The sequence below is a fragment of the Sturnira hondurensis genome, unplaced genomic scaffold (assembly GCF_014824575.4).
Source record: "Sturnira hondurensis isolate 20B ecotype Veracruz unplaced genomic scaffold, ASM1482457v3 Scaffold0017394, whole genome shotgun sequence".
NCBI classification, from domain to species: domain Eukaryota; kingdom Metazoa; phylum Chordata; class Mammalia; order Chiroptera; family Phyllostomidae; genus Sturnira; species Sturnira hondurensis.
In genome coordinates, this window is record NW_028090025.1 from 9,808,419 (window position 1) to 9,830,648 (window position 22,230).

General features: G+C 39.3%; 1 protein-coding gene and 1 non-coding gene across 6 annotated transcripts in view; one reads left to right on the forward strand and one right to left on the reverse strand.

Annotated features, from left to right (window-relative positions):
* MRTFB (myocardin related transcription factor B) overlaps positions 1–22,230 on the reverse strand; it is a 201,601-nt gene that overhangs the window by 81,952 nt on the left and 97,419 nt on the right. Inside the window, exon 1 of one of the 5 annotated variants that reach the window (XM_037067755.1) lies at positions 3,220–3,816. The exons of the other annotated variants lie outside the window; for them this stretch is intronic. Within the exon in view, the coding sequence (XP_036923650.1) occupies positions 3,220–3,340 (121 nt within the window). The 5' untranslated portion in view covers positions 3,341–3,816. Of the gene's footprint in view, positions 1–3,219; positions 3,817–22,230 lie in introns of those variants that run through there. 5 annotated transcript variants of the gene reach the window in all.
* LOC119002087 (U4 spliceosomal RNA) lies at positions 6,327–6,470 on the forward strand. The gene has a single exon (XR_005069671.1). It is a non-coding gene; the product is annotated as a U4 spliceosomal RNA (small nuclear RNA).

Here is a 22,230-nt window from a genome sequence, read left to right on the forward strand (position 1 = left end):
TTACTGTCACCTAAAGCAAAAAATAATTAAATTGTCCAACTATACACATAGGTTGATATTTATCAAAAGTGAATATCAATGAAGCTGCGAGGGGTTATGCTTTATTATTCAAACAACTCTCTGGTGTGTGATGACAACTACTTATAGGCAGCAGACACAAACATTTGCAACAGGTATTACTACTTTTTTTGTTAAGATGTCGCATAAACTCTTGAAATCTATGATTATTTGCTTGCAGTCTATTTTATTTTCCCCTCAGTAATAATTTCAGCTAACTAGTACTCTAAGGAATAGTAAGAATTTTAAAATATCCTAACACAAGCAAGAACTAGACCAACTACTTGAGAAAAAGAGTGGACTTCCAACCCCTCAAGTAGACAGGTCAGAAACACCAATGAGATAAGCCGTGTCTCTGATTAGAACTAAATGGACCGGACCCAAGTTTATCCTTCCTCGTTACCTAGACACTTATGATCCAGACATTACAAATCATCCCGAAGGTTGTTCTTCCAAAAAACAAACAAAACCAAAAATCAACTTGGCCAAAAACGAATGGAAAACCAAACACAGTTCACATGAAATATAATAAATATTTTGTGTCTCTTAACAGATAAGGCATAAACCATTAGACATTACTAACAGTCACTTATATATTTGTCTGTTATGACAAAACAGCATAGAATCTAATGAGACTCTAGAGTGTTTCAATGTTTAACAACTGCAGCCAACTCGTGTGGATTAATACAACTGACGTTTGACCCCACGCTTAAAAGCAGATGAAGTTCTACAGTGTCCTGAACCTTGTTTTATTCTACAACTTTGAGATGCTGGCTGTTGGTTTTCATCTGTAGGCAGTGACTGCGACAACTGAATTTCACGAGTTCAATCTTGCATAGGAACCAAGGTGTTTTCATAGTACTCCAAATAATAAAGTAGCTTTCTTTAAAATTTTTCTCATTTTTTTTCCTGTTCTAAGTAAACCCAGGTCTAACCTTCTTTCACTAACAGATCACCCTCAGTCTCTCTACATGGTTTTTTTAAACCCTCATTTCTATCTGTACCAGAAAATGAGTAGAAATACAGTCTGTTGAGATAGAAAGCAAAACCCAGTTCAGTGCAACTGCGGTTAAGATAGATCAATTTTTATCATACAATTATTTCTGTGAAGTGTTTTAAAATATGGAAGTTCTTTCCCCTTACCTCTTTATACCTATGAATTTACATGACACTAAAATATAGAATACTTCTATATTGTCAATATATATAGGATCTCAAAAAGTTTAATTTTAAATAGAAGGGGAAAATAATTAAGGGTTAAAAAGCCAAATAAGATGAGGGCTGATGAGCTGGCATTAAACCAGGCACTTCATAACAACACTATGAAGTACATACAGCTTCCCTCACTGTACAAAACTCGTCCAGGGTCACATAGCTAGAAAATGGTGTGTCTGGGATTTGACCTCAGGCATATGTCTCCCTTGAGAGTCCACGCTTTTGCTCTTTTGACATTACACTATCGCACGTGTATAAATGGAAAGCGTGGTCTCGATTGTTAGGGAAACAATCTATGCATTATGTAATCACCTCAACTCTCCTTTGCTGTTCCTGTTGGTAATTCCCCTATATCCTGTTTTTGTGTTTTTAATCCTTGCTTTCTATGCTCTTTTAGCATATTAGGCTGTTGTGACATTTTAAAAATTTTCCTATCCCATTTTCCTCTACTTTCTCAGTTTTTCAAATAGCACAAAAATTGTTTTATTTTTTAAAATTTTCCCATAAAAATTGTTTTAAATTTAAGGTAGTAATAGTAGCTTAACCCTTGAACTTGATGTAAATGATGCACAGGTAATTCTTAGCTTTTTTTTTAAGTGAATGATTTAAAAAATTTTAAGGTCCCCTCAGTGAATCTCTGGAATATGTCCTACAAACTCCACCGGTACTGCCTCTGGACAACCTGTGGTAAGGCTCGCAATCGCAATGCACAAGCAGAGGCGACCCCATTGTCTGGTGCCTGGCAACAGCTATTCATACCTGTGTGTCATCTGCTTCCATCCAGATGTTTTTTCTACTCACCCTCAAAAGTAGTTCAACTCTAGCAAGTCCACCTATTGTTTCCTATTGTCTTTTAAATCTGTTACAACTTATCATGCTTATATTCAAAATGAGGGGGAAAGGAGGCATTTTTGGAAGAAGTACAAACTTCTGCTTAGGTGGATAACTCTACCTTTACTCTCTGGGTCTCTATAAGATGAGCAAGAGTGAGTGGAGAGATGAGGGGGTGGCTCATGGTACAAGCTGAAAGCAGATAAAATGAAAGAGAGGTTACTGCGGGGTTTTGCCTCCCAAAGAACACTAGAAAATCAAATTTAAAATTAAACAAGTATTGAGAGAGGTGATCTTCGTACCTCAAATTTAGGAAAAACATTTCCCGTAGATCCTGACTTTCTTACACCATAGCCCTTGATGTCCAGCTGCTACAGTAAAGCACAGGGCGCACTGGTCTTGTGACACTCGGCATGCCAGGACACAGGACAGCAATGCCCATCCATACCTTTGGCCATTTCCTTAAACTAATCAGCGAGGTACCTCTGCAGTGGCCACTAACAATAATTAACAGTATTCTTAAGCTTATTCTTCGCTTTGTTACGAAACCACAAAACTACGCAACGTGCATTTAAAAACAAAACAATGCAGTATGCACTATTATCAATTAAACCGATTGTTCTGAGATATAATTGAGAAAGAGATAGCCACCTTCCTTGTTTTAAATAATAAAAGCCATAAACATGATAACTGGAAAAAAAGAATTTTCCCGGAAAACTATTCCAGGAAAATTCATGTTTGTAAACCTAAAAGAAGCAGTGTTCTGAATAATACTGAAAAAGAAATGGCCCCTCCTCGGGGCAGGGAGAAGGACAAAAAATTGGAGAACACAAGAAAACATACAAAATGAACCTGGAAAGATTTTAGTGAAGTGAGGACTGGCTTCCTAAATCCCCTGATTGTATTAATTATTGCAAACCCCCTAGAGTTCTATCGGTTAATGAATTTTTAGAGAGACCTACCAAGAATAGCGTTAAGCTTTCATTTCAAAGAACTTAGACCGTGTAAGATACAGCAGGAAACAGAGAGAGAGACATGGCACAGTAATCAGACAAACATGCTCCAGTCTGGGAATAGGAATTTGGCAGTTTTGGCCCTGTCCAAAGAAACACTGACCTTCCTTGAGACTTTTCTGGTTGCTCCCCTCAAGGCATTCCTTTTCTTTTAATGGCTCGAAATTCCCAGCAGTTAAAATCTCTGGGAACCCCTGTTGCTGCTTCTTGGAGCTATCGATCATGGTGAGAGGCTTCTGGAGACAGGCAGCATCAAGCAGCAGAAGAGCTCAATTTGCCGAACAGCAGAGGCTGGCGCTCAAAATACTCTGGTCCCTGGGTCCTGGGAGCCTCCTCACAATACCCCAATCACCAGTGGGCAATTATGTCTTTAAGGAGCTAAAGGCACCCATCAATCAGCCTTCGGTTCCCAGCCTGACCTGCACAGACACTCATACCGCTGAACGCCCTGAACTCTCTCCCACATTGGGAGGCAGCGCCTTGGAGGCTCGGTGATGCTGAAATCCCACCCCTTTTCCCAGCCAGCCCCTTTCCTTTGCCATTCCAGCTTCCCCCGTGCTGGGCACTTCAATCTGCAGTTTGATGGTCCAAATCATCTGACAAACACTGAGTCAAGCTGTTAAAAATAAATCCTCTAGCTGTTAAAAGAGAAGACGTTGCTGATACCTAAGACGACAAATTGCTGCCTGTGGTCTCTCTAGCTCTCTATAAACACAGCCGCAGTCTGTGGAAATACTTTCTATCAGCCAGACAAGCACATTCATTACTCATTAAGTTCTGCAGCTAAACAAGCAGCAGTCCAGGGCATCTGACGGAAGCGGGTCTTATCTCAGCAGAGGCATCGTGCTGAATAAACATGCTACTAGCCTATCTGGATAAAAACAGAGGCATCGCACGACCAAAGTTCTTTTGTGCCGTGCTTTTTACTGAGCCTGGCTCTTCCTGGCAAAGCAGTGCTCTTTGTAACAGGGGACGCGTACTGTCATTGCAGCTTTCTGCCTCGCCAGTTCAGACCTGAGCAGCACTTTTCCTCTGTGCCACTAGTCGGCGGAGAGAGTTAACATCGCCATGATGGTTCTAAGGAAAAATCTTTTCCTCTGTACTAAAAGGAGAGACACTGAAAGCTTCTATTTTATAACATTCAACCCGTGACCAGCCCAAGTTTAATTTCCCATGCACTGTCAACAACGGGCACCTCTTCTGCAGGTCCCAGACTGCTGTCCAGACTACACACAGGGGACGCTGCTTGAAGGAAGTCTCTAGGGATGGCAATCCCAGGCACACGTGGGAGTCAAGCCTGTTTTTGTACACTCCAAACATATAGCCAACTGTAACTGCAGCCAAAAGAATCTAATTTCTTAATGACTCAAAGTATGTTCCTTTGCAAAGAGCTCCTATAAAGCCCATTAGGGGTTGTAAGGGCAGTAGACTGTGTCCCCTTCCACGAGGGATGTTTTGTTCTGTTCTTGTTTTCATAACCAACATCCAGCAGAGTACTAGGAATATTAGTTGTCAATAACTACTTGTTGCATGATTGAGTGAATGAATCAAAGCAAAAGAAAGTGCACCAGGAAAACTTCCTCTAATAATACTCATGAGTTCTACAGAAAAAGTCCTACATCAATGACCAAGAAGCACTAATTTCAGATGAACAACTACATGTTTTCTAAAGAAGCACAGTTTCTCTTTAAAAGAAAACACTTTGACATGATCCTTCTGTGGGATACAGCAAGGCTTACATTTTCAGAGCCAGAAAAGTCAATACCCTCTTCACCATTTAAACACGGATGGGAACTAGATGAAGTCTATCCTTTGTCCCCGGTTTCAAGGCTGCTGTGCACTAAACCTGAGCTGTTCTAGAAAGATAGTTATCTATCCTTCTCCAGCGTCTCTTGAGAATGGGATTACACAACACAGGACATGTTTCTTGTCAACTGAAATTCCTTCTGAAGCAATCTAAGCCCATCGTTGGTAGTCTAAACCTCTGTAGGAACAAACAGGCACAACAAGCTTATCGCACCCCCCAAGAATGCCCTCAGACGCTCTGCGACTTTTTTGATCCTAAGACCTTTATTCTTCTAAAATAACCATCCCTGCACCTTTAAAGGAGTAAGAAAAAGAACCATTTTTTGAAGACATTCTTTAGGGTGGTCATTTTATTAGAAATTTTGCAAAGTTTATCTCATTTAACCCCCAATGGTCCTTGTGATCTCTAAGATTATTTGTACATTATAGACATTTTACAGACCAAGACCAGAATTACAAAGCTGGTAAGTGGCAGGTCTGGAATTTAACAAGTCTCAGTTCTCCAAAGCCCAAGTCCTTTTTTCTGTTGCATTGCAATGCCTTCTGCCTTCTAAAACATGCTCCATTTCCAGGCTTTAGTTTCATCTTGGGACAAATTTAACAGCAGAGAACATAACTTTGATGGCCTAGTAATTCTCTTCCTGGAGAGGGAGAAGGAAGCCAACATAATCATACACGAAGGCTTTTATGACAGCATTTTAACTTCTGAAATAATAAAGCAGGAACCACCTTTATTCAGGACTTACAATGTGCCACAGTCTAAGTGCTTTGCATATATTATCTCATTTATTCTGTTGACCTGTGAGTTCAACATTATTATCCTGATTTACAGATGATAAAATTGGGGCCTAGAAAAATATGGGTTATATTTTATAAGTGGTGGCCAGAATTACAAACAGAAAGCTTTGCTCCAGGACTTACATTTGAAATTACCTTGCAAAAAGATTAAAAAACAAAACAGAACAAAACAATAAACTCTGCCCTGGCTGGTATGGCTTAGTTGGTTGCAGCACAATCCTGAAGATTTAAGGGTCATGGGTGTGATTCCCAGTCAGGGTACACAGTCAGACTGCGGGTTCGATTTCCCGGTCAGGGTGACTGCGAGAAGGGAGCCAAGTGATGTTCCTCTCTCCCTCTCTCTCTCTGAAAGCAATGAAGAAACTATGTCCTCAAGTGAAAATTAAAAAAAAAAACAACAGAAAACAATAAACTCCAACAATCTCTTTTTCAGGATGTTGCTCTTTAAATACTGCCCAAATGATTTTAAGCCACAAGTTTAGAAACCCGAGTACATACAAACTAGAAACTTTAAAATTCTTCACTGGTTTTGTGTTGTGTATGTGTCTAATAGCACATGTGCTGAATGTGTTAAAACACAAAGCTTCTCTTTTAAAGATCCTCTGTAGTTTTGCATAGTGGCAGTATCGTAGCCAATGAGGTTTATCCGAGGCGCAATTATTGCAAACTGAAAACTAAGATCCTCTGTAAGTTTGCTATTTTTGTACCTAATATCAAAACTTTTAAAAAAAGACTTTATTCATTTATCTTTAGAGGGGAAGGGAAGGAGAGAGGGAGAGAAACATCAATGTATGGTTTCCTGTCATGCGTTTCCCGCTGGGAACTGGCCTGCAACCTGGGCATGTGCCCTGACTGGGAATCGAACCACGATCATGAGGTTTGCAGGCCCGCGCTCAATCCACTGAGCTACACCAGCCAGGCCTCAAAACTCTTAATAAGGAAACACTTTGTCCAGCTGTAGGTTTATATCAAAAGTCTTATTCCTGTAGCTTTGAAAGAATATAATTTCTTTAGGGGTGAATATGCCTGTCAGAACATTTATTTTGCTATTTTTAAAGATTTGAGCCCTTGCCATTGTGGCTCAGTTGGTTAAAGTGTCATCCCAGGGACTGAAGGGTCCCGGGTTGCGGGTTCAATCCCCTGTCAGGGCTTATATGAGAGGGTAACCACTCCATGTTTTTCTCTCACATCGATGTTTCTCTCTCTCTCTCTCTTCCTCTCTCTCAAAGAAATGAAAAAATGTCCTTGGGTGAGGATTAAAAAAACTGAAATAATTTCAGGTTCACAGAGCATTTCCCACCCCCAAACCATTTGTAGGTGGGCTCTGACATGATACCTCTCTACCTTCAGTGGTTAATTCCTACAAACAAGGATTATCCAATACAACCATAATAAAGCCACCAATATCAGGAAGTTAACATTGATATATCATTGCCATCTCATCCACAGACTCCATCAGAGTTTCACCAACTCTCCTGACAACAACATCCCTTACAGCAAAAAGATCCAAACCAGGATCATATATGGCACTGGAGTGTTAAGTCTCTTTAGTTATCTTCCCTTCTATCTCTCTGGACTTTTCTTTCCTCAAACTTGGAGGATGACAGGCATGTTATTTTGCAGAATTACCCTCAATCTGAGTTTGTCTGATGTGTCTTAATGATTAGATTCAGGTACGGCAGAAATATTTTTGGCAGGAATACCACAGAAGGAATGATGTGTTCTTTGTATCCTATAAGGTGGTGCAAAAATTCCATTTGTCTCTTAACTGATAATGATTATTTTGATTAATTAATTAGGGTGGTAGTGGTCAGGTTTCTTTATTGTAAAGCTTTATCTCTTTGTAATTATTTTGTGGGGCTGAATTATTACTCTGATGATTGCCAAATGATGACTTTAAAACTGCTATCGTCCTTTCCACAATTATTAATGGCACATCCTACTATAAGAAAAATAATTTTTTTATCTGGTTTATGGTATCTATGTATATTAGCAGGAACTTATGGATTCCTATTTTATTCAATTGGTTATAACGTGTTTCTATCATAATTTATTTTGATGCTAATTATTTCAGATTTGGTTTGAAGGCCCATGAACGTACCCGCAAAGCGGGTATGACTTCAAGTTGCTTTTAGTTTCTTATTATCATGACCCTGTATTCTTTGAGCACTTTCTTACTTTCTGGACAAAATGACCCAGGCTCACCTTATTGCCCCCTGCTCTGATGAGAAACCAAGATTTGAATTCGAGGTGTGCTTCACAGCTATTAGGGTGTCACTACTCCCTTCTCATAGACTCTTCTGTAGGTTCAGTTAGGAAATAATCAGTGAGATCATTTGTGTGTTTGTGTGCAAACATACACATATGTACATCTCTACATATGGATAGGTTTAAGTACAGATCTATATTTAAATATACACATCTACATTTACCTATGAATACTGAAAACCATGAATTCACCCTGATGCCTCCAATTCTGATCCAATGTCACAGACTCACTCTAATTTTTTCTCTTTTCTACATTTGTAACCCTCTTCTATAACAAGAACCTTGTTTTCCATGGTTTCTGCCACCCCGCTCATGAATACCCTGTTCACCCCATTGGCACTGCTGTAGCCAAAACCTATGCAGATGTCTCCCCAGCCTACGCAGCTTCTGAAAACCTATACTGGGTCACCTCCCCCACTCCCACAGAGCAGCTGCCTGCTGGCCCCACATAATGTCTGTTGGGTTCAATAAGGAACAAAGGACGGAAGGAGACTTGCACTTTCTTGGAGTCAGAGAGGCCCACAGTTGTCGTATGAACGGCTTTCCAGTGGGCCTGCCCTTGTTCCTTATTATATGTGCTACAGCATCTTCAGTGTCATTGCCCTATTGTCATGAGTGACATTTAACTTCAACTGATAGACGATTCAAGTCACTTTGGCTATGATAAATTTGCTCCCACAGGGTTTGTGTGTACGCAAACTCAAAAGAGCTGTTTTGGTGTGAAAGAGTGTAGCATCAATCAAGTCAATTTTCTCACTACAGATATTTAATAAGCATGAGAAAAACTGTATGGCTCAGAGACCAGGAACGATCCAAAAAAGGCTTCAGGGAGTCAGAACAGAAACAAACTAGGCTCAAGGGATCTACACTAAAAACTTGGCAGAGTCAATATATGTTTATAAAACCAGTGATAAGAAAGATTATTGTTGTGATGATGCTGGATTTCAATAAGGAAAAAACCTTAGAATATCACTAAATAGTAAATGTTCACCAATGTAAAAGCTTTCAAGAGTAATGAATAAAGAACCCAGTCACAGAATGCAAAGAGTGCTAAATGCAGTGAGTCTCATTTCTCTCGCGGCGCCCTGATGCTGCGACTGAGAGGCACCGTGCTTTTCCTTTCCGCCTCCCACATTTGGCACTTGTGACAGGTCCTCAAGTAGCCACTCATTGAAGCAAGTGGGGGTGCACCTTGGGGCTTCCCTCACACAGTGTGAGCTACACACCACAAAATTTATGTAGAGAGAGTCAATTCGACTGGGTGCATTTAGGAAGAAAAACTTCAGTCTAGGTTACACTTTAATTTTTTCCCTAATGATACCACATTTTGAGTAAAACATATATTTGATCCTTAATTTTCTCCTTTTTAACATTATAAATGCCACTATAAAACACTATATCTTTAGATAATTGCTAAATGGTAATAATAAATTTCAACAATTTAATAATTACTAATCCCAATTTAATCATTCTGATAATTTTTTTAAAAAAAGAATGATTAAAGGGAGCTGTACCTGCAACCAGATGGCATATCTTAAGTTCATTTTTATAATTTTTTAAAAATACATGGATATCAAACATATAGGACTTCAGAATACAAAGAGATGAACAATTAGCACTTATGAGAGCCACTGTTTCATGAGGAATACATTTTTCTGCCATTTCTAAGATAATACGATTTTGAAGGCGTATCAATGATTTAACCAATTAAACATTGCTTAATTATTAAATATTGCATAACTTACACACTACAACAGGGCAGAACAGCCTGATAATTTGGTTTGTAATTTGTGCTGACCATCTATCATCCTAGCATACAACCTTGGCGTGGACGGCACTACGTTCTCGGGTTTGCTTTATCCTCTCTGAAGACAGGAAGTACATCTCTGGGAAGTTTTTCAGGGTTGGAATTTCACCGCGAATGGTCTGCTGATTAACCCTGCTCAGACGTGGGTTGGGGCAGTGGCAGGTGAGGCAGCTCGTTCCTACTCAGGTCGTCACAGCAGGACAGCCTCAACTGAAGTGGTCTGACTCTACACACGGAATGATCTACGCCATTTGTCGTCTTCTGCCCAGATCTTTAGTGTGGGCAATCACGAGATGAGAGAGAATATACTTTTATCAGCTTTTTGAACAAGTCACTCAGATCCTTTCTCTATTTCTTTTTTTAAATTTCAGATCCTTTCTCTATTTCTAAACTTTATAGTTACTTATATAAATATAGACACCTGGCTGGAACATTTACAACAAAGAGCTTCCCTTAGATTATATATCTTTAGCACAGTCTTCCTCAAATTCCCAGTTATGAAATATGTGGGAGAATGAGATGATTACAGCTTTAAAGGTTTAACAGAAATAGAAGGGAGTAATGAAAAGTTAAGAAGGTCAAAGCCTAGCAAAGCCTAGAAAGCATATTATGAAGTTATGATCAGTGTGATATCGAGGTCAGCGCTTATAATAACAACAACAAAAAAACTATCTACATAGTGTTTCTCAACCACTCTTACATCACTACCCCTATCTCCTCACCTTTTTCCTTTGTTTTGTTTTTTTTAGTTATTCTTAGTACTTATTTTTTAAAAAACTTAACTCTTGCTCAAGTACAGTTTTCTTTCTTGTATTCCCAGTCCTGCCCCCTCCCCCACTGCTCCCCACCTCCCTCCCATCTCTGCCCCCCCACCTTAGTTATTGTCCATGTGTCCTTTATACTTGTTCATGTCCTCACCCTTTTCTATGTAATGGTTTTCCTAATCACTTTCCATGAAATTTTAACGCCACAAATATACTACATGTCTGCTTATGTTTACATATATAATAAATATATTTATTTATCTGTGCTTTATACATTAAACAAGATTTTGCCTATTCTCCAAGAACCAATTTTCACCCTTTTGAGAATTTACAAGAAGGAAAGCCAACTTTTCCCTAGTTTGTTGAAAACAATCAAATAGGATAGTAAGAGTGAACTGCATGTAGGAAACCCATTATGAGAAAGTGTTAACAAATGTTAACAAATGTTAGCTATCTGTGATGAGGATTTTAGATTACAAGTATTTAAGTCAGCATATCTTTTGAGGATCTTCTGATCCTCAGCAGCTGAGATATAGTAAACATGTGTTGATATTTGTTTATTAAAAAAAAATAAACTGAAGTTCACACATGAAATGATGTGCTCTTAAGTTGATCTGCTACTGAACACATTTTTAATACTGGTTTTCTGACTCCAATATTCTTTTAACTAAAAGCAAAAGCCTGTATGTCTTTTTTGTCCTTTTTACTAAATTTACATGTGATTTTCAAAGCCATGTATTAAGAAAAATTGGTCATTAATTTCAGAAGGATAAGATTACAGACAGATTTATGAAGGTTAGAGGCAGGATGGCTTTGTGGAAGGAACAAGTTTAGAATTAACAAATTTGGTTGTGAGATCTATGAGATCTTGAAAAAATGGCAACGTCTCTGTTCTGTGGCGCCTCCTCTACAGAAACATAAAAACAGCAGCAGATGTTTTCTGCGATTATGAACAGTAGGTACTCCCCAAATGGTAGTGTCTGTCAGGACTAATTTCTGAAAAGGTCTCCCCTACCTGTTATTCTCCATGGTTGCACGTTTCCTAGGTTTGGGATTTCTCTGGCAACACATATACGCACCACGCAGACTAGCTCATGGACCACAACACCACACATGTGCTCTACATTTCCACCCACACACTTCAAAGCTGAAGTGCAGCTGGGGTGCAGTAAAGTTCATCACTTTGGTTTGGCACTTAATCCCTTCTGATAACTTCCTACTACTTGAAATTTCACTTATTAGCTTATAAGTGAAGAGAACCCTGTTGATCCTTTTTCACTTACTGGAATAATGATACAGAAACACTGCCCTAAGTGACAAATCATGGCCAAGAAGTCAGCCATAGGGCCTAAGAATTGGCCAGAACCAACACTAGGTCCGCTCTGGTCCAGAGGGCAAAGCAGGTGTACTCTGTGCTCACCTCCTCCCACAGTCACATCAAATTACTGCTAAACTATAGAACAACCATCACTGTGAACCACCTGAAGACTAGCCGAACAGAAATTCTGTAACTCAGGATATAAAGAAGCCACGATGAGACTGGTGGGAGGGGAGGAGACACAAAATGTGCTGTTCTCACGCATATGGTGTGGTGATTAAGAATAGGTATGAATATCTAGGCTGTGAAGGACCGCCTTGGGGAATGAGGGGTCCTAGTATAGGGAAGGAGTCCACATAACACCTGGCCATGCAAACCTGTGGGCATTGTGTCCAGGTGAGATGAAGGGCTTCTGGAGTATCAGGTGTTCCTCCTGAGGGGCCCATGCATGGACTCACTTGGTCACAAATTAACTTGCTCTGTGCTACAGCTGAGAAAGCACCAGGGACACACACGGAGGAGCTGAACTGACTAGCTTGAGGGTTAGGAGCTCAAGGAGCAGAAGTCAGAGCAACTCATTCAGGGGACAGAGGTGCTGGTGTGTGCCACTGCCCCTTTGTGAGCCATTCTCCCCAACCAGCTGGCAGATGCAGGTGAGTGCCAAATAGAGGCTTTCCATTAACCTGGCAAACATGGTCCCACCCTGGTGATGCCCTGTGACCTGGCCCCACCCAACTAGTGCACCCAAGCTGCTCCCAGTGGCTTTTCAAAACAAATGGCCTGCCTCTGCTTGTGCTGCTGACTTTCCTAAAATCTCCCAAAGGTACACAAACCCCAAACAAGCATCAGCTGGCCTCATTGTGCCCTGTACCTCTTGCTAAGAGGCCACCTGGCACGAATGGTGCCAGTCTCATCTTGCATTGTAACTCCCACTAGATGGCCCAAAGCCTGGCATAAGCTGCAACCAGTGTTTTCTTGGAGTGCAACTTCAACTAAACAGCCAAATCCTGGCATAAGTGGTGGATGTCTTCAGCTCAGATCATGTTACACACCAAAGGTTCCTAAGCCTGGTACTAATGGAGGCCAACCTTGGTTTGCAGCACAGCCTCTTTCTGCAAACACCTCCAAGTAAAGCACAAATGTCAAACAACTGCAGATCCCTTTGTGGCTCGCACCAGGTGGCATCAAGCTGGACACAAATGGCAATTCACCTTGGACTGCACTGAAGCCCCTCCTAAGAGGCTTAATCATCGACACACCAGTTGGCTTCAGACTATACCAGATCGCCACCAAACCAGCTCAACAAATGACATACCTGAAGGATGGATATGGCTGTTACCAGTGTCCTGCTAAAAAAGACTCCCACTACCTGAGGCGAGTCCCCCCCCCCAAATATCTGCTGTTGTCACAGCCAGCCCTCAGAGTCAGTCAGCCTGAGGGTCAACCCCACCTAGTGACATGCCAACAGCAATCAAATCTCAACTACAACAGAAGGGTGCACACAACCCACACAAGGGACACCACTGGAGCACCTGGCTCAGGTGAACAGAAAGATTGTGCCACTGGGCCCCACAGGACACTTAATATAAGATAAGGTAGCTCAGCCAAGATTGGAAGATGTAGCAGATCTACCTAATACACAGAAACAAATACGGGGAGGCTGCCAAAATTAAGAGACAAAGAAACATATCCCAGATGAAAGAACAGGACAAAAACTCGAAGAAAAAAACCCACAACTAAACAAAATGGAGACAAGCAATCGACTAGATACAGAGTTTAAAACACTGGTTCGAAGGATGCTCAATGAACACAGGGGAAGAAGAGATGAACTCAATGAGAACTTCAACTAAGAGCTAGAAACCGTAAGAAAGACCAGTTAGAAATGAAGAATACAATAACTGAAATGAGAAAAAAAAACACATTAGAGGGAATCAATAGCAACTAGATGAAGCAGAGGATCAAATGAACAATCTAGGAGACAAGGTAATGGAAAACACCCAATTGAAACAAGAAAACAAAACCCAGAATTTTAAAGAGGATAGTTTTAGGAACCTCTGGGACAACATCAAGCGTAACAACATTCACATAGTAAGAGAACCAAAGAAGAAAGAGAGATTGAAAACTTTCCTAATCTGGTGAATGAAATAGAAATACGAAATAAGGAAACAAAGAGTCCCAAGCAAGATGAAGCCAAAGAGGTCCACACTAAGACACATCATAATTAAAATGCCAAAGGTTGAAGACAAACACAGAATCCTATAAGAAGCAAAAGACTACCAGTCATGTATAATAAGGAGGCTCCCATAAGACTGTCAGCTGATTTTTCAACAGAAACTTTGCAGGCTAGAAGGAATTCACACAAAATATTCAAAGTGATGAAAAGCAAGGACCTACAGCCAAGACCACTTTACCCAGCAAAGCTATCATTTAGACCCAAAGCAGAGATAGAGTCTCCTATACAANACAGAATCCTATAAGAAGCAAAAGACTACCAGTCATGTATAATAAGGAGGCTCCCATAAGACTGTCAGCTGATTTTTCAACAGAAACTTTGCGGGCTAGAAGGAATTCACACAAAATATTCAAAGTGATGAAAAGCAAGGACCTACAGCCAAGACCACTTTACCCAGCAAAGCTATCATTTAGACCCAAAGCAGAGATAGAGTCTCCTATACAAGAAAAAGCTAAAGAAATTCATCGCCACTTAACCAGTATTGCAAAAAAAAAAAAAAAAAAGTTAAAGGAACATCTTTAGGAAGAAAAGATCAAGACATGAATAAGAAAAAACAGGGAAAAGGCATCTACTTAGGAAAAAAAACACTGAGTCAACCAACTATAAAACTGTTACAAAGATCAAAAGGCAAAGGTAGGAAGATCATGGGCAATTGCAATAATAAATTAAGAGATAAGCACAAACAAAAAAAAGGAAAAAATGATCAACACATAAACATGTAAGGGGAGAGTAAAACTTGTAGTGATTTTAGAATGTTTGAACTTAAGAGCCCATCACCTTAAAACAGACTGCCAAAAATGTTGTTTGGTATACCTAAAGAACATGGTAACCACAAACCAAAAGTCTATAAGAGATATACAAGAAATAAAGAGAAAGAAATCCAGTTGGCCAGGAGTGGCTCAGTTGCTTGGGTATCATCCTGCTGCAAACTGAAAGTTTGTCAGCTTAATTCCTGGTCAGGGCACATGTGTGAGTTGCAGGTTTGGTCCCCAGTTGGGGAGTGTGCTGAAGACAGCCAATCAATGTTTCTCTCTCATAACAACATTTCTCTCCCTCTCTTTCTCCCTCCCGTCCCCCTCTCTAAAATCCAAAAGAAGAACATAAAATAAGAGAAGAAATCCAAACACAACACTATAGAAAGTCATCAACATACAAGAGAACAAGAGAATACGAAGAAATAGTGAACTACAAATACAATCAGAAAACATAAAATGATAATGACTACATACCTATCAATAATTCCTTTAAATGTCAATGAACTAGCCCTGGCTGGTGAGGCTCAGTGGACTGAGCACTGGCCTATGAACTGAAGAGTCCCTGATTTGATTCCCAGTCAGGGCGCATGCCTGGGTTGGAGGCCAGGTCCCCAGTAGGGGGTGCTCAAGAGACAACCACACACTTATATTTCTCTCCTTCTCTTTCTGTGCCCCCACTCCTCAATCTAAAAACAAAATAAAATCTTTTTAAAACAGTCCATGAACTAAGTGTGCCAATCAAAAGACACAGGGTTAAAATGAATAAAAACCAAGACCCACACATATACTGCCTATAGGAGATCCACTTTAGAGTGAAAGGCACACACACAGACTGAAAGGAAAAGGATGGAAAGGATATTTCATGCAAGTGGAAAAAAGCGGGTGTACACATACTTATTTCAGAGAAAAGCTTGAAAACAAGAGACAAGGGCATTTCATAATGATACAGGAATCAATTCAACGAGAGGTTATAATTCTCAAAAATGTCTACATACCATATAGGAACATGTATATATATACATAAAGCAAATACTGATGGACACAAAGGGAGAGGTCAACAGTAATACGGTAATAGTAGGAGAATTTAATACCCCATTGACATCCATTGACATCAATGAATAGATCATCCAGAGAGTTAACAAGGAAACAGTGACCTTAAATGACACATTAGAAGTGATGGACTTCAGATTGAAAACATATCAAATATTTACTCTGATTATAAAGGTATGAAACTAGAAATGAATTACAAGAAGAAAACTGAAAAACACACAAACATGTGGAAGCTAAATAACATGCTACTAAACAATGAATGAGTTCATAATGAGATCAGAGAAGAAATCAAAACATACCTCGAGGCAAATGAAAATGAAAGCATAACAATCCAAAATCTAGGGTACACAGCAAAACTAGTCCTAACAGGAAAATTCATAGCATTACAGGCCTATCTCAAGAAACAAGAAAAATCTCAAATGAACAATCAAGCTCTAAAAGAAGCTAAAAGAAGTAGAAAAAACTAAAAGAAGTAGAAACTAAACTAAACTAAAACTAAAAGAAGTAGAAAAAAGAAGTAGAAGTAGTAGAAAAGAAGTAGAACTTTGTTGTTCAAAGTAAGTAGGAGGAAGGAAACAATAAACATCAGAGGGGAAATAAATGAAATAGTTTTTTAAAAATGAATGTCTAACTACTATGATCTATACCTGAAACTAATATAAAATAATATTGGATTTCAACTATAATTGGAAAGGAACCTCACTAAAATAATAAAAATAATAAAAAAACAGAAAAGAGCAATGAAACCAATAGCTGATTCTTTGAAAAAATAAACAAAATGGATAAACCTGTAGCCAGAATTATCAACAACAACAGCGCAAAAAATAAAATCAGAGATGAGAAAGAAGTGATAAGTGACACCACAGAAATACACAGGATTATAAGAAAATACTACACACAATTTCATACCAAAAATACTGGACAACCTGGAGGAAATAAATAAATTCTCAGAAAAATATAACCTTCCAACGCTGAATCAAGAAGAAACAGAAAATCTGAACAAATTGATAACAGCTAATGAAATTGAATCTGTAAACAAAAAACTCCCAACAAACAAAAGCCCTTGACCAGATGGCTTCATAGGTGAATTTTATCATTCACAAAAAAAGTAATACCTATCCTTCTCATACTCTTTAAAAAAAACTGAAGAGGGGGGTAAGGCTCCTAAACTCATTTTATGAGGCCAACCCTGATACCAAAGCCAAAGACATTACCAATAACAACAACAATAATAGGCCAACACCCCCAATGACCATAGATGCAAGAATCCTTAACAAAATATTAGCAAACCAAGTTCAGTAACATATTAAAAAGATCATACACCATTATCAAGAAAGATTTATTACTGGGATGCATTATCTGCAAGTCAACTGACATGATATACTACATAAAAAGGATAAGAATCATCTGATCACATCAATGGATGCACTCACAAAAGCCAACAATCATTTATGATAAAAAAATAACCTGTCAGCAAAGTGGGGCTAGAGGGAATGTACCTCGACATAATAAAGGCCATGTATTACAAACCCCTAACTAACATCATACTCAATGGTGAGAAGCTGAAAGCTTTCTCTTTAAGATCAAAAACAAGACAAGGATGAAAAAAAAAGGGGCAAGGATGACCTTTTTCACCTCTTTTATTCAATATAGTATTAGAAATCCTAGCCACAACAATCAGACAAGAAAAAGAAATAACAGACATTTGAATTGGAAAGGGAGAATTAAAACTGTCATTATTTGCAAATGTCATGATACTACAGAGAGAGCCCTAAGATTCCACCAAAAGTATTAGAATACAGAAATTCAGCAAAGTAGCAGGATACAGAATTAATATTCAAAAACTGTTTACATTTTACACAACCACAACAAACTTATCTGAAGAAGAAACTAAGAAAACCTTGTAGACTTCTGCCAAGATGGAGGCGTAGGTGGAAACACTGCGCCTTCTCCCACAACCAAGTTTGAATACAACAAAGGTTTAGTAAACAAAGACGCAGCCAAAGAACAGAAAAGTGAACTATACGGAAGTCCGACAACAACAAACTGTTCAACCTGGACTGGTAAGAGGGGCAGAGACAGCAGTGGAGCAGGGTTGGGCAGGAAGGATCCCCCGACCCAGGCGACCCAGGCGCAAAGGCAGCCGGGGTAGCATCACAGCCCAGTGAGGGCATGGGGCAGGCTGAGCGTGGTTGCACATTTACGTGTGCAGATAAACCCAGCAAAGGAGTGAGCAGTGAGACAGACCACGCGGCCCCAGCCGTGAGAGGAGGCAGAGGGGACTGCCACTGATTTCCTTTGACCCCGCCCCCACATACAACATCACAACCCAGCAACTGAGTTGCCCCGCCCTGGTGAACAACTAGGGCTCTGCTCCTCATATGTAACAGGCATGGACAGTCCAAAAGATGGCTCAAGAAGAACTCAAAGTCCCAGAGCTGATAATTCTAAGTGACCAGGAAATAGCCAGCCTCTCAGATGCACAGTTCAAAAACACTGATGATCAGGATGCTCACAGAACTGGTTGATTATAGTCACAAATTAGAGGAACATATGAAGGCTAAACTAATTGAAATGAAGGGAGATGCACAGGAAACCAATAGTGATGGAAAGGAAACTGGGACTCAAATCAATGGAATGGACCAGAAGGAAGAACAAAACATCCCACCAGAAAGGAATGAAGAAATGAGAATTCAAAAAAATGAGGAGAGGCTTAGGAACCTCCAGGACATCTTTAAACGTTCCAACATCCGAATTATAGGGGTACCAGAAGGGGGAAAGAAACAGCCACGAGTGGAAAACGTATTTGAACAAATAATAAAGGAGAACTTCCCCAGTCTGGCAAAGGAAATAGACTTCCAGGAAATCCAGGAAGCTCAGAGAGTGCCAAAGAAGTTGGACCCAAGAAGGAACACACCAAGGCACATCATAATTACATTAGCCAAGACCAAAATGAAGGAGAGAATCCTAGAAGCATCAAGGGATAAGGGGACAGTCACCTACAAAGGAGTACCCATCAGACTGTCAGCGGATTTCTCAAAAGAGACCTTACAGGCAAGAAGGGGCTGGAAAGAAGTATTCCAAGTCATGAAATCCAAAGACCTACAGCCAAGATTGCTCTATCCAGCAAAGCTTTCATTTAGAATGGAAGGACAGATAAAGTGCTTCTCAGATAAGGTCAAGTTCAAGGAGTTCATCATCACCAAGCCCTTATTATATGAAATGTTAAAGGATTCATATAAGAAAAAGAAGATAAAAATATGAACAGTAAAAGGACAACAAAGATCAGGAGTGGAACCATAGAAATGGAGATCACATGGAGGGTTAGCAACAGGGGAGTGGGAGGAGGAGAAGGGGGGAGAAGGTACAGAAAATAAGTAGCATAGACAGTAGGTAGAAAACAGATGGGGGGAGGGCAAGAATAGTAGGGGAAATATAGAATCTAAAGAACTTGAGACACGTGGTCATAAACTAAAGGGGGGAAGAGTGGGGGAGGGAGTGTGCAGGGTGGAGGGGAATGAAGGTGGGGGATAGAACAACTGTAATGGTATAATCAATAAAATATATTCAAAAAATTAAATAAATAAAAAATAACAAAAAAAAAGAAAGAAAACCTTGTACACTTGCATCAAAAAAAAAAAAACCCTGAATAAATTTAACCAGGTAAATTTACTCAAGAAGGTAAAATGCCCCCCCCCAAAAGAAGGTAAAAGAAGGTAAAATGCCTATACTTGAAACTACAAGATATTGAAAAACAGAAACTGAAGAAGATACAAATAAATGGAAGGATAAACCATGCTCATGAATAGGAAGAATTAACATCATTAAAATGTCCGTATTACCGAAAAAAAAAAAATCTATAGGTTAAAGTAATCTCTATCAAAATAACAAAGGCATTTTTCACAGAACTAGAACAAATAATCCTTAAGCGCATATGGAACCATAAAAGACCCTAACTAGACAAAACAATCTCAAGAAGGAAGAACAAATTTGGATGGATCACACCACCTGACTGCGAACTATGTTACAACTCATCAAAGCAGCAGGTTAAGGGCATAAAATAGACACATACATGTACCAATGGAAGAGAATAAACAACTCACAAAACAACCCCATACCTAGATGGCCAATTAATCTATGACAAAGGAGGCAAGAATATACAGTGGGGTAAAGATAGTCTCTTCAATAAATGGTGATGGGAAAACTCCAAAGATGCATACAAAAAATCTGAAACTAAACCACTTTCTTACACCATATATAAGAATAAACTCAAAATGGATTAAAGACTAAAATGGAAGACACAAAACTATAAAACTTCTAGAAGAAAACATATCAATCACCTCGTGCCTGTCAAAATGGCTATCATCTAAAATAAATCAACAAACAAGTGTTGGTGAGGATGTGGAGCTTGTGGAGCAAAGGGACCCTCACTGGACTGTTTGTAGAACTGTAAACTCGTGCAACCACTACGAAAACTGTATGGAGGTTCCTCAAAAAAATTAAAAGTAGAACTACTTTACGATCCAGCAATTCTACTCCTGGGTATTTATCTGAACAAATTTAAAACAATAGTTTGAAAAGATGTATGCACTCCCATATTAACTAGCATTACCTACAATACCAAAGATATGGAAGCAACCTAAGTGCTCATCAATAGACAACTGGATAAAGAGGAAGGGGCACATATCTACAATGGAATATTACTTGGCCACGAAAAAATAAAATCTAACTACTTATGCAACATAGATGACCTAAAGTGGCAACTTTCAACCTTTTCCCTCTCATTGCACACATAAACTAATTACTAAAATTCTGCAGTACACCAAAAAATATTATATTTTCTGCCAATCTGACAAAAAATTGGTATAATTTTGATTCATTCACAACAGATGGCAATTGTTGTGTTGGCTGTTGTCATTTTTAAAATTTGACAATCTAAGGGAAGTGGTCAGTGCCCCTGACTAAATAGTCAGGTACTGCATGTTCTCAAAATCCTTGTGGCACACCAGTTAAAAACTGCTGACCTAGCTCTGGGCGGTGTGGCTCAGTGAACTGAGTGCTGGCCTGCAAACAGAAAGGTCGCCAGTTTATTCCCAGTCAGGACACCTGCCTGGGTTGTGGGCCAGGTCCCCAGGTGGAGTCATGCAGGAGGCAACTGACCAATAATACCACTTGCACATCTCTCCCTCCCTCCTCTCTAAAAGTAAATAAATAAAATATTTTTAAAAAATTTTTAAAAGGAAAGAAAATTGCTGACCCAGAGGGTATTTTGCTAAGTGAAATAAGACACACAGAGAAAGACAAATACCATACAATTTCACTGGCATTTGTAATCTAAAATACAAAAAAACCCACAAAACCCAGAAACAAACTCACAGACACCTAAGACAAACTGATGATGGCAAGAGGGGAGGGGTTGTGGGGACAGGTGAAGAAGGGAATGGGATTATGATGTACAAATTGCCAGTTATTAAAAAAGTCATGGGGATGTAAAGTACGGGATAGGAAAGACAGCCAATAACACTGTAATAACTATGCATGGCATCAGATGGGTATGTTTTAGACGTATCAGGTGATCACTTTGTAAGTTATATAAATGTCGAACTGCTATGTTATACACTTGAAACTAATATATATCAACTGTAATTGGGAAAATTTTTAAAAAAGAAGAAACACTAGGTCATAATCAGTAATCCAATGATGTATTCTTGAATGAATTCTTTATGACAATTTTAATAGCTCTGTTTTCATTTTGTTAACCTTGAATAAATCAAGTGTTGTCATATACAAATGAAAAGTAACAAGAGGTGAACATAGTCATGATGACATATTCAAGCCTAGAGAAGGCAAAACGGTGTGCAGTCTGCAGCAGTTTGAACAGAAAAAGGGGATGGGGAAAATTAGGCATAGGGCATATGACAGAGGAGTCTCTGAGCCCGCGCTAGAGCAGGGAGCACCACTGTAAGATGTCCAGCAGCAGCCCCATCTATGCAAAAATGCATCATGTAATGATAGGTATGTTAATCTCGGTTTGAATTTAATGTTCTTTGTAGATTTTTCTAAGTAATATGCAAAAGTGTTTGTTTTGCAATTGTGTAAATGCTACAAAGTTCATGGAGCTTATATTTCATTTATGGTTGTACATAATTCAGCAACATTTTAACTCATATAAATGAAGTCCTTTACTAACTGTTTTTAAAGGGTCTCTATATTTCTTCAGTTTGTGAAACATTACTTCATGGTGCAACTCAAATGGGGAGAGGGGACCCCTTTACTCTGCTGCTTGGCTTCTACAATGTTATCCTGAGGTGGGAA